The sequence below is a fragment of the Salvelinus alpinus genome, chromosome 26, assembly GCF_045679555.1.
Source record: "Salvelinus alpinus chromosome 26, SLU_Salpinus.1, whole genome shotgun sequence".
Lineage (NCBI taxonomy): Eukaryota > Metazoa > Chordata > Actinopteri > Salmoniformes > Salmonidae > Salvelinus > Salvelinus alpinus.
In genome coordinates, this window is record NC_092111.1 from 2016089 (window position 1) to 2029863 (window position 13775).

The 13775-nt window shown below is 44.3% G+C and overlaps 1 protein-coding gene across 11 annotated transcripts in view; it reads left to right on the plus strand.

Moving 5' to 3' along the window:
* LOC139554432 (ubiquitin-associated protein 2-like) overlaps window positions 1–13775 on the plus strand; it is a 74928-nt gene that overhangs the window by 59521 nt on the left and 1632 nt on the right. For 6 of the 11 annotated variants that reach the window (XM_071367207.1, XM_071367203.1, XM_071367213.1 and 3 more), the window contains 7 exons: window positions 4069–4122; window positions 4368–4449; window positions 4870–5093; window positions 6553–6658; window positions 10338–10463; window positions 13226–13296; window positions 13471–13674. In XM_071367207.1, coding sequence (XP_071223308.1) covers window positions 4069–4122; window positions 4368–4449; window positions 4870–5093; window positions 6553–6658; window positions 10338–10463; window positions 13226–13296; window positions 13471–13674 — 867 coding nt within the window. The remainder of the gene's footprint in view (window positions 1–4068; window positions 4123–4367; window positions 4450–4869; window positions 5094–6552; window positions 6659–10337; window positions 10464–13225; window positions 13297–13470; window positions 13675–13775) is intronic. The other 5 variants (XM_071367211.1, XM_071367209.1, XM_071367214.1 and 2 more) reach the window with 3 other exon arrangements.

Genomic DNA, 13775 nt, shown 5'->3' on the forward strand with positions numbered 1-13775 from the left:
ATGCTGGCTGCGTGGTCCCATGGTGTTTATACTTGCGTACTATTGTTTTTACAGATGAATGTGGTACCTTCAGGCGTTTGGAAATTGCTCCCAAGGATGAACCAGACTTGTGGAGGTCTACAATTGTTTTTCTGAGGTCTTGGCTGATTTTGCTTGACATCATGGGAATATCAAAAGAAGAGACACTGAGTTTGAAGGGGAAGTACACCTCCAATTGACTCAAATGATATCAATTAGCCTATCAGAAGCTTCTAAGTACGCAAGTCATGTACGCAAGTACGCAAGTCATGACATCATTTTATTGAATTTTCCAAGCTGTTGTAAAGTCAGTCAATTTAGTGTATGTAAACTTCTGACCCACTGGAATTGTGATACAGTGAATTAATCTGTCTGTAAAAAATTGTTGGAAAATTACTTGTGTCATGCACAAAGTAGATGTCCTAACCAACTTGACAAAACTATAGTTTGTTAACAAGAAATTTGTGGAGTGGTTGAAAAACTAGTTTTAATGACTCCAACCTAAGTGTATGTAAACTTCCGACTTCCACTGTACAAGGACTTTTCAAGCACCAAATTGAGGAAATGTCTGCCTGTTCCAGTACATCTGAGCTCCAAATTCAAGTATGTGTCTTCAAGCCATTTGTATTGTTTAAAATTGCAGGTGTAACATGGAAAGAAATTAATGTGTCATTTATTACCAGATCATTTTGTGAAGAAGCCCACTAGGCTACGTAATTTGTCATTATATCCTGATCAATTCATAAGAATAGCGTCGGGTGTCGCGCAATAGTCTATCCTATACAATTACTCACAGTAGACTGTGTCCAATCCGAGATACAGAAACATATGAAAACAACATGAACTCATTAGATTGATGCTTTCTTTCTTTGTTAAATTTCACGAGACCCTGCTGTAAACCAAGCAGACAACAGATGATTAACATCAATTCACTAGAGATATTAGATCCAACGTGGATCCAGGCACAACTGTCTTCACCGGCGTAATGAATGAGATTCCAATATTCTGGACATTCCTCACAAACACCTTTTTTCCAGCTCTTGGGCTGTTGCATTGCATGTGCCATCACAACAGCTGTTCGTCACTTGACTGTCATTAATCTGGTCCAGGAAGACATTTTCAGATGTGTGAAAATATCACAGCGTAATTAAACAGCTCAACCCCAAATTCGCATCCAACAAGTATTATGCAACATTTTTGAAGAACCACGTTAAGGACAGTATTGATTTAGGTTTTCAGTACCAAGGTTAGAAGCATTCGATTTTGCAATTGTATACATTTTAGGGGATGTAGTTGTTATGTAGTTGTTATGTAGTTACACTGCATTTCTGAAATCTATAGAAAAAAACTGTCCGGCTAGATCCAGGATTCTTACAGGGTTCAAGTTCACACACCTCCGGCGCCGACAGAGATGGCTGCCTAGCTTTGCGTTCCTAGGAAACTATGCAGTATTTAGTTTTTTTTACGTGTTATTTCTTACATTGTTACCCCAGGTAGTCTTTGGTTTTATTACATACAGTCGGGAGGAACTATTGGATATAAGAGCAACGTCAATTCACCAACATTACGACCAGGAATACGACTTTCCCGAAGCGGATCCTCTGTTTTGCCCACCACCCAGGACAATGGATCGGATCCCAGCCGAAGACTCAAAACAACGACGCAGTAGAAGGGGCAGACGGAGCGGTCTTCTGGTCAGGCTCCGTAGACAGGCACATCGCGCACCGCTCCCGAGCATACTATTCGCTTCAAGATTGCTTCGATCACGTGGACTGGGATATGTTCCGCATTGCGGCGAACAACAACATTGATGAATACGCTGATTCGGTGAGAGGGTTTATTAGCAAGTGCATCGGCGATGTCGTACCCACAGCGTCTATTAAAACATTCCCAAACCAGAAACCGTGGATTGATTGCAGCATTTGCGCAAAACTGAAAGCGGGAACCACTGCTTTTAATCAGGGCAAGGTGATCGGAAACATGACCGAATACAAACAGTGTAGCTATTCCCTCCGCAAGGCAATCAAACAAGCTAAGCATCAGTATAGAGACAAAGTAGATCGCAATTCAACGGGTCAGACACAAGAGGTATGTGGCAGGGTCTACAGTCAATCACGGATTAAAAGAAAACCAGCCCCGTCGCGGACCAGGATGTCTTGCTCCCAGACAGACTAAACAACTTCTTTGCTCGCTTTGAGGACAATACAGTGCTACAGACACTGTCCGCTACCAAAACCTGCGGGCTCTCCTTCACTGCAGCCGACGTGAGCAAAACATTTAAACGTGTCAACCCTCGCAAGGCTGCAGGCCCAGACGGCATCCCCTGCCGCGTCCTCAGAGCATGCGCAGACCAGCTGGCTGGTGTGTTTACGGACATATTCAATCAATCCTTATCCCAGTCTGCTGTCCCCACATGCTTCAAGAGGGCCACCATTGTTCCTGTTCCCAAGAAAGCTAAGGTAACTGAGCTATATGACTACCGCCCCGTAGCACTCACTTCGGTCATCATGAAGTGCTTTGAGAGACTAGTCAAGGACCATATCATCTCCACCCTACCTGACACCCTTAGACCCACTCCAATTTGCTTACCACCCCAATAGGTCCACAGACGACGCAATCGCAATCACACTGCACACTGCCCTAACCCATCTGGACAAGAGGAATACCTATGTGAGAATGCTGTTCATCGACTACAGCTCAGCATTTAACACCATAGTTCCAAACTCATCATCAAGCTCGAGACCCTGGGTCTTGACACCGCCCTGTGCAACTGGGTCCTGGACTTCCTGACGGACCGCCCCCAGGTAGTGAGGGTAGGTAACAACATCTCCACCCCGCTGATCCTCAACACTGGGGCTCTACAAGGGTGCGTTCTCAGCCCTCTCCTGTACTCCTTGTTCACCCACGACTGTGTGGCCATGCACGCCTCCAACTCAATCAAGTTTGCAGACGACACTACAGTGGTAGGCTTGATTACCAACAACGACGAGACGGCCTACAGGGAGGAGGTGAGGGCCCTCGGAGTGTGGTGTCAGGAAAATAACCTCACACTCAACGTCAACAAAACAAAGGAGATGATCGTGGACTTCAGGAAACAGCAGAGGGAGCACTGCTGTCCAAAAAAACATTGCTGCACGTCTGTAGTTTGCAAAAATGCACCTGGATGTTCCACAGCGCTACTGGCAAAATATTCTGTGGACCGATGAAACTACAGTTGAGTTGTTTGGAAGGAACACATAGCACTATGTGTGGACAAAAATAGGCACAGCACACCAGCAGCAAAACCTCATCCCAACTGTAAATTATGGTGGAGGGAGCATCATGGTTTGGGGCTGGTTTGCTGCCGCAGGACCTGGACAGCTTGCTATCATCGTCGGAAAAATTAATTCCCAAGTTTATCATGTCATTTTGCAGGAGAATGTTCGGCTATCTGTCCGCCAATGGAAGCTCAACAGAAGTCGGGTGATGCAACAGGACAACGACCCAAAACACAGAAGTAAATCAACAACAGAATGGCTTCAACAGAAGAAAATACGCCTTCTGGATTGGCCCAGTAAGAGTCCTGACCTCAACCCGATTGAGATGCTGTGGCATGACCACAAGAGAGCAGTTCATACCAGACATCCCAAGAATATTGCTGAACTGAAAAGAGGAATGGTCCCAAATTCCTCCTGACCGTTATGCAGGTGTGATCCACAACTACAGAATTTTTTGTTGTTGAGGTTATTGCTGCCGAAGGAGGGTCAACCAGTTATCAAATCCAAGGGTTCACATACTTTTCCACCCTGCACTGTGAATTTTTACACAGTGTGTTCAATAAAGACATGAACATTTATAATTGTTTGTGTGTTATTAGTTTAAGCAGACTGTTTGTCTATTGTTGTGACCTAGATGAAGATACAGATCAAATTTTATGACCAATTTATGCAGAAATCCAGGTATTGCCAAAGGGTTCACATACTTTTTCTTGCAACTGTATATTGCAATTGGAGAAGAATTGCAAACATTTTTTCCTTCTATTGTCTTTTCTCACCGCCTTTTGCCTCTCAGCCTCAGGTGTATGGCTATGATGACCTACAGATGCTCCAGACAAGAATACCACTGGTGAGTAAGTTATCTGGATCTAACCCATCCATTTAGCGGGTTGGCCAAATATGACTTCTGGCATTTACTAGTAACTCTAACAACAGCTGCAAACTGATTTTTAAAGAAGGGAAGAACTGGCTGTCTCGCCAAACTGTTTTTGGAACTCATTTCTTTCCAGGAACTGTGCTATGTTGCGAGTTAATGAAATGGGATATAGTCTGATAGTCGTACTAGTAAAAACTGAACCTCTTCTATCTTCTCAGGATTACTACAGCATCCCGTTTGCCACCCCCAACACAGCACTGACTGGCAGAGATGGCAGCTTGAGCAACAACCCTTACTCTGGTAAGCACCATTCTAACCCCCATCTATGGTGTATAACTAAGTCTACTTTCCTATTTTATGGACTGTGTACTGAATGCTAACACAGTGAAGGGAGGGGTTTGGTGTTGGGAACGAACACATCTGTTGATCCTGTCCTGCGTCGCCATGGCAAAACTGGACATTGGTGTGCTAGAACAATGTGCAGCCGCCACCAGATGGTCAGACCTTCATCGCCGTGACTGACTTGAACTGATTCGCTGCTTCAACGCTATTGTCCATTGTTCTGGTGTAGTAACTGATTTCTGAGAATCACCCGCTTGTTGCTTGAACATAACGGAAGTTTTTCTGTCAGTTTTTCGCTCATCTCTCCCACTCATCCCCCTTTCACACACTTTTTTCACACTTTCCCTTTTATCTCTCTCCCCCGTTCCCCTCCGGCAGGTGACTTATCAAAGTTTGGTCGAGGTGACGCGTCGTCCCCGGCTCCGGCCACCACCACGTTGGCTCAGCAGACGCAGCAGAACCAGAGTCAGACGCACCACACTACGCAGCAGCCCTTTCTCAACCCCGCACTGCCTCCCGGCTACAGCTACACCAGCCTGCCCTACTACACCGGCGTGCCGGGCCTGCCCAACACCTTCCAGTACGGTCCCGCCATGTTCCCGGTGAGGTTTCTCATGATTTGTCTGGGTATTGTTGTTTTGGATGTTTTTTTAAATTATATGAAGTTTTAGGAAGTTAACAAGGGTATGTTCTCGTGATGCATGTATACATGCATTTTGCAGTCCCGCCAGGATTTAGATTTTTTGTGTGTAATTTCTGCGGACAAAAATGATTGATTTTGCGGCAGCTTTTCTGAAATTCTGTGATACATTTTGCGATGTTTTTTCACGTTAATTTCATATAAAGCATTAAAAAGTCATGTGCTCAGTTTTAGGTCGATTTTAAGCAGAATACATAATACAAAAACAATTAGAAACATCTAAAGTGCTCAATTTTGTTTTCCTGAACAATCACACATACCTCTCCTCTCCATCAGGCTTGGGGCTTGCCATCAACACAAGATGCACCTCCCATTCCTATTCACGCTCTCTCACTCTCAAAAAAAACAAATAGATTCAAAGCTGATCAATCACTTTCAATTTGAGGATCGATTTCTTTCTAATAAATTGTCTTCAATATTCTTGATTGTGATTTTTTTTCTTTCTGAAAGGGTTGTGAGGGAGATAAAGAACAGAACGTACAAATATAGAGTTGTGGTTGAAATGTACTATTCCATTGCTAAAAAATCCAGAAAGATTGTGCTTTCGTGATCCGTATGAAGTTTTACAGAGTTTAAAGCGGCAAAGCTGACAAATTGCACACAGTGCTTTGAGCAGTGCTCTCCATAGACAGACTGGGGAGAGCAGAGTGCCGACCACCCTACTAAAGCCAAGGTTAGCGGAGTAAAATTTTGAGTAAAACGCCACTCACCTTGATTCTTTCAGTGCTTGCCACAGTCTTCCCTGCTACCACTTCAGTCATGGTGATCTGCCGCTGCTGTGGGAACTGTTCTGACATTCTCATATTCTTTGCTGATTCGAAGTGACTGTTGATTGTCGGCTTTCTCTAGTTTCCAAAAACATTTGGAAATTGTTTCGCATGGTTGTTAGCTGTTATTTTTGTTTGCAAATGAGATTGATTTCGGTTCAGTGTACTGCCGGTCAGCCATCAACAATCACCCATCTTCGCACGTGAATACGCTGACAGGCCGGGGGACCAAACGTTGTTGACGTGTGGTTGAATTGAGCCATTTTCCACGGTAACAGTGCAGTAATTGGTCAAAATTACGAGCTCTCGCATAATATGCGCTGATTGCTTGATTTTGCATTGAATTATGCGATCACGGAATCCTGGAGGGACTGATTTTGTAGTATGACATGCAAACTGTCCTCATTTATAATTGGGGCACACAAATATATTACGAACAGTTTTTTGGCAAAATGTCCTCTAATGCAGCTTTAATTGAGAGAATCCAGTATGCTGTAAAAGGAATTGAAATTGCATGTGTTAGCAGCTGATATTTTATATACTTTAGACAACTAAAGTATATTAGTTTCACCTCTAACCTGTCTTTGTTTCCAGGTTGCTCCTACCTCGTCGAAGCAGCACGGTGTGAACGTTGGTGTCAACGCCTCGGCAACAGCCTTCCAGCAGGCCAGCGGCTACAGTTCCCATGGTTACAACACTGGTAAGACTAAACACACCCTGTGGAACAGCATCTGTTCAGGGGTCATTCAGTTCAAATCTGTACATACTGATAGAATGGCTATCAACACTGCATGCAACTGAAAGTCAGTTTAGTCGACACTGCCTGCATTCACTTTTATATTTAATAGGCCTCTCACATTCAAAGGTTTTTTGGGTTTGAATGCAACTAATTTCAGTTACACCAAGTTGGAGACATTAACATTTGCCTGTGCCTAAGCAGGCAAAGGCTGACATTGCCCACATTACCGGTCTACATCAACCGCTCTTCAACATGGTTAGTAGATGAAATGGCACTAACTCCAACCTTTCTAAATCAGGCACGCCACTGATGTTGTTGACCAGCTGTTATGGAGCGGTTTCTGTTGCTTGGAGACAAACTGCTGCCGTTGTTACCAACAAACTATTCTAACCAACCAACCCTGTGCACTGTCTGATATGGGCCAGCTATTCATGGGTTGCATCTCCGTCACTCGGTCGCGTTGTTGGCATTGTTATCAACGTTCTACAGATGCTGCAGCAATATTGATGTTCAAAAGTAGAACTGGGACTATTGACTTGGAAACGGGTCTAATAACTGTCATCTAAATTACACTATAGGAGCTTGGGAATACGATGACATTGCTAAAGTAGGCACATATTTAGTAGGAAACAACTTTGCCATCATGTTGTCAAATTTACTTTAGACAGATGGCAATGTTATTGTTAACTCGAAATGACACAACGACAAGGTTCCAGTTTAACAAAGTTTACTATACTATATGAACATACTACAAGGTAGCCATTCCACTCCAGGCTAGGTCCATCAACAACAAGACTCCCTGCGCAGGCACACGCTTGACTGAGTGATAGCCCCGTAATAACATAAATATAGGGATACTTAAAACATGAACTTAACAATCTCCCCCTTTTCTTTAAAGACAAATAAAACATCAACAACATAATTAAATGTCCAAGTATTATTCAAGATCCCCATTACAAATGGGTTGTGTGACAGTTTTTATTTGTATTACTCAAGCTGCCACTTTCCATTACTGAGAGCCTGTAGGAGCACAAGACCGGATGCTCCTTTTTTAGTCAGACAGTCAGCAAGCTGTTCCTTTGTGGTCGACCACAGAATCCGCTGGATTCTCTGTGCTTGAATAAGTTCCTTGATGCTGCTAATCTCGAAGTCTTTTCTCTGTGACAGACTTGGTTGACTTCACAGCATCAACTAATGAGTAGTTGTCAGTGACACAAACTACAGGTAGAAAGTGACGTTTTGTCTCACCAGTGGTAAGCTCTGAGAACAGAGTTGCAAGAAAGATAGCATTGTCAATTCCATCCGCAAGAGCAAGGGTTTCTCCAGCAAGTGTGCTTCGGACAACCCTTCTGATCCTTTTTGACTGCCAACACATGGGTGAGAATCTTCCTCCTTCACCCATTAACACGATTAGATGTCCACCTTGTGTGCCTCCATCTGTAAGGTTCCCTAGCGAAGCATCACTGAAGACAACTAGTTTCAAAGAGTCATCTTTTCCAACATGCTGAAACGTTAAAGTCACTTGTTGTGATTTCAGTTTACGAACAACTTTGTTCGCCTCATGAATGGTTTGTACAGTGGCGTGTTTTGTGTTAGATGCCAAGTTGCAACCATCAAACATTACATCAGGTCTACTCTGTCTAGCAACCCATAAAATGTGTCCTATCTTTGACCTCAATTGACCAGCTTCAATTCCACATAGAGGGGAATTCCTTTGTACGGCTCTTGAAGAATCCAGTTGAATGGGTTGAAGATTCTTGATATAGCTCTCCTGTTGCATCAGTATTTTTCCATCAACTGTAATAAACTCTATGCCAACATAACAAAAATGATCATGCTCCTCACGGCCAACCTAGAAAACAGCTTTGAGGTGTGGAATCACAGTTGAAGCAAAGGTCTGTGAGCCACCCCAGATAAAGTCATCGACATGACAGGCAAGTACTCCAGTCACATTGCAGTCTTGATCAAGCCAATAGAAGACTGCAGGATCCACTTGTGACATTTTTCCACCTGTATTCAGCATTGTTGCCTTGACTTTGTTGTACCAGTAGAGTGATGCATCTGCCAGTCCATACACACACTTTTTTAGTTTCCACAGTGTTCCTTCGCTTTTAGCTTCAGGCGGAGGTCGGTTGTGAATGTCCCTTGAACAGCTCTGTTCCCTGCAAAAATTCCATAGACATCAAATCTGCATTAAGTTTCCATTTTTTCTGGCAGATCACTGACATCAGCAATCTGAGTGATTGTCGGTGAGTCTTTTGGGAGTTCTTTAGCAGCCAGCTCCTCAACCTCTAGCCACTAGACGTGCTTTAGGCACTATTCCAGTTAAGGATTCATTAAGGGTACACACCCACCTTGTTGAGACGCATTTTTGGCCAATGTCTTTGACTTCCTCACACTCCATTTTTCCTCCAATTACTGAGCTCATCTAGCTTAGCTGAGTCAAATGACACGTCCTTTGTTTCAAGTACATCATCATTTTGAATGTCATTCTGTTTTTCTCGATTTTCTATTGGTTCAATTCTGATATTATCTACAAGTGACAGGTCAGCTGACCCTGTTGTACCAGAAAGTGTAGCTGGTTCAGAGTACTGCAAGTTGTACCAGTTCTGGTGTTTTCCTTTTGCTTTTCCTGCTCGTCCAATGACGGTTGCTGTATGTGGAATACCACTTTCTCTGTCCATGTATTTAACAGTTTAACAGTTATTAGGTAGCAAAGTTTGTCAGAAGTAGCTAGCTAAAATCTGGAGGTCTCCCCTCAATCTTACATAGCTAGCTAACGTCCTACTGCATCGAATGTCAATCTGGCAACTTAAATGATGACAAGGTTTTTGCACAAATTATTTGCCTTTAGAAATGTCATTGTGTTTTCAAGCCACAGTAATGCACTTTAGACAATCTTCATCAGCGCCCAATGAGGATGCATTGAATAGAAAGCTCAGTGGGGCATCAGTCTTAAAACTTACGTTTAAAACAATATTGTGGCACAACACGCAACCCATGAATAGAGTGATCTGGGCCCAATATAGATTATTAGTTTTGAGGCTCGTGATTTTACTTTCTTTTATAAAAATGTTTACAGGGTTTGCGTTTATGTGAAGACTTGTCTAAAATGGGAGTGGAAATGGTAGTTTTATTATTCTGCAACTCTCACCATTCTTTTGAATGGAGAAGGAGATCTAGTTTACCCTTTATCTTTTTGTTAGTACAGTAATTTGTTCTATTTTAGTAGTTTTGGACTGGAAAAGTGAACTGTATCGATATTTCCTTTGCCCTCCTACATGTATTACGGGGCAGTAAGGTGGTGGGTGTTCTGTTGCTACTGCCTATCATTGCTTGCTTCTGCTCATTCAATAAGTGGAGTTGGGTTTCCGGCTACACCCTCCATCCCATGAGGTCATCTTAAAACCTGTTTCTTTCTCTCTCTCGCTCCATCTATCCACCTCTATCCTTTAGTCTTCCTCTATTTCTCTCCCTCTATCCACCTGGTCACACAGCATCTATTATCCACACCACCTACTGCTTCCTGCCTCCACCGCCCACCCCTCCCTCCCCCTGCCTGACGCCCCAATACCCACATCCTAACCCTGCTTGGTGTGTCTAACGCTGTGGGCTGTGGCTATGTGTCTGACTGTTGCAGGCTATGAGGATATGGGCCAGGCTTCGGGGAGTGGGGATTTCTGTAAGGGTGGATATGGCACTGCCGTGGCTGCCGCCGCTTCTGCTCTAAACAAGCAAGCCAGCTCTGTCAGCGGGCCTGGAGTCGGTGAGTGCCGCCACACACCAACCCTCCCTTCCTCCCTCGCTCCGTCATCACCTCCATCCTCTCCCTCATTGCTGCTTACCGTCCAACACCACAGAGAAGACCCTGACACCCGTTTTGCAGTCAACCGTCACCCTCTGTCTGCCTCCATTCTTCTGTTACTCATCTGTTCTGTCCCCCAGGACTACTCATCATTAGGCACCAAGGTGCTGTAGGAAGGGTCAAATGTCCTCAGAATTAACACTGTCAATCGTATACCTTAGCCATAGGACAGCATTGCCCAAAAACTGTCCTGGGGACTCCAAGGGGTGCACGTTTTTGCTCTAGCATTTCAGATTAAAATATTCTAAGCTTGATGATGAGTTGATTATTTCAATCGGCTGCGTAATGCTAGGGCAAAAACCAAAATGTGCTCCTCATTGGGTCTCCAGGACCAAGTTTGGGAAATGCTACCATAGAGGCTAGCTAATTGTTTATGTTCAATTCTTACATTTCTAAAGCGTTGAGGGTAGCTGCTAACCATTTAACAGTTGATGAGTAGCCCTGGTCCATGCTCCCCTCACACACTGTGCTGCTAGCTTTCCACCCATGGTGTGCTTGCTTCAGTGTGTGCCAGAAGTACCTTGCTGCCCGCTGGCCTGTGCGGTTGACACAGGATGTACACACACCCCAAGGGTGGGGAACGAGTGACAAAATGGAGGTCCTGCCTGTTGAACTGCCATGCTCTGAAATGGGGATACTAAGACTATGGGGTGTGAAGGTAGCATGTTTCCAAAGTGACACGCTCCCTCAAACTCAATGTATTCTCTCAACTACAGAAGATAAAAAGGAATGGATTTTTTATGTAGATGAACAGTGAATTTCCTGAGTGCGGTTGACAGGGTTCGTACAAAGTGCTTAAGGTACTTTAATTTAGCACTCTAAAATTCAGGTACTGGAATGCCTTAAATCACATTTTCTGAAGTTGGTACTTGTAAAGTACTTGAATTAAAATGAGAGGAGAACAGAAAATGATCAAATACGTTGATTTGAAAAGTATTAGAAAAACGTATTGGTCTTGCAAATTCATTTCCAGGCGGACTACAGAATTTTACAGCTCGCGCATTTCACCAACACTGCCACTCAGCCAGGCAGGTATAGAACTGACTGCTTAGGCGCCGCCAAACGTCACATCGATAGCTAAAATGCCGGGAAAATGTAGATTAAATCCTACCTGGCAGGATATTGTTTATGAATGGGTTTTGCCAGACCCAACCAGGGATTTAGTGGAGAGTAAACACTGTTTATGCACCTTTTTTGTTTGTGAAAGTGTTTAATCACCTTTTTATTTAGTTAATTATTGTTTACCCACTTTTTATTGCTTTCCCAGCGTTAATCAACGCACAGAAGGCTTCTTGATTGGAGTTCTAACCGTGCCTACCTTTGCGCAACTCCTCTTCCACCACCAATGTATAGCACACATTTGGCACACCCACCATTTTGTGCCAGAATGCTCACCACACATCATCTATAATGATGGAGTGTAATGTATACCAATTTGGGAGTAAGGGACCTGACGATCGATCCGTCTCGGCTCGAAACATTGTCTTGATTAAAAGTGGTGTAGGAGCAATAATGGTAAAGGGGCAAATCATGTACAAGCCATTATAGGAATGGTATAGGAGCAAATCATGTACAAGCCTTTTTGTTTCTCTGTGAGTACACGTCCGAGTAATCCATCTGGCTCCGCGGCTTTGTGAATGTTGACCTGTTCAAAGGTCACATAGGCTACCGAGAGCGTGATCACACAGTTGTCCGGAACAGCTGGTGCTCTCATGCATGCTTGCTTCGAGGCACTGGGCAGCTTGTGGCTGAGTTTCACTTTGTAGTCCGTAATATTTTTCAAGCCCTGCCACATCTGACGAGTGTCAGAGCCGGTGTAGTAGGATTCAGTATTAGTCCTGTATTGATGCTTTGCCTGATTGTTTGTCGGAGGGCACAGTGGGATTTCTTATATGCGTCCGGATTAGTGTCCCGCTCCTTGAAAGTGGCTGCTCTAGCCTTTAGCTCGGAGTGGATGTTGCCTGTAATTCATGGCTTCTGGTTGGGAAATGTACGTACGGTCACTGTGGGGACGATGTCGTCGATGCACTTATTGATGATGCCATTGGATGAATCCCGGAACATATTCCAGTCTGCTAGCAACACAGTCCTATAGCGTAGTATCTGCGTTATCTGACCACTTCCGAATTGATTGAGTCACTGGTGCTTCCTGCTTTAGTTTTTGCTTGTAAGCAGGAATCAGGAGGATAGAACTATGGTCAGATTTGCCAAATGTAGGGCGAGGGAGAGCTTTGTATGCGTCTGTGTGTGGAGTAAAGGTGGTCTAGAGGTTTTTTTCCTCTGGTTGCACATGTGACATGCTGGTGGAAATGAGTTAAAACTGATTTGTTTGCTTGCATTAAAGTCCCCGGCCACTAGCAGCACTGTTTCTGGATGAGCATTTTCCTGTTTGCTTATGGCCTTACACAGCTCATTGAGTGTGGTATTAGTGCCAGCATCGGTTTGTGGTGGTAAATAAACTGCTACGAATAATATAGATGAAAACTAGTCATTAGAATGTGATGTACATTTGACTGCCTTACTTTCTATCTGGAAACTGCTGCCTTACTCCCGTACCATTCTGTGGATCTGACTCCCAGGGGTTTCCCTACCTCTCCTGCAGGGGTTGTGACCTGTAGACATGGTTAAGTAAATATGTCCGAACCCCTTTGTTTCCTCTGCAGGAGTCTCGGTCACGTCAAGCAACACGGGGGTCCCAGACATTTCAGGGTCTGTTTACACAAAGACACAGCAGGTGAGAATGATGCTACAGTGGTACAAACACTGGAATAAATGTATCTGTTCTGAGACATACGGAAAGTTTATTACAACCAGTGTCTGTATAAAAGGATGTTTGTACGCAAACAAATGTAAAAACCCCACACTAGTAAAGACAGGGCAACCAACGTTGTTGTGTTTATCCCTCCAGCAGCAGTCTTTTGAGAAGCAGCAGGGTTTCCATGCAACCACACCGGCAACTTCCTTCAGCCTGCCCTCGGCCCTGGGCAGTGGTGGTCCCATCAACCCCCCAGCCGTGGCTGGTTACGCTCCGGCCCCCTTCATGCACATCCTGGCACCGCACCAGCAGCCCCTCTCTCAGATCCTGCACCACCATCTGCAGCAGGACGGACAGGTACGGTGTGTGTTTCACGGCGCATGTGTGTGTTGTGACGGTGCATGTGTCACACTGTATCTTGGAGAGAAATAGCTAGCACTGGATACCTTGCCTATGAT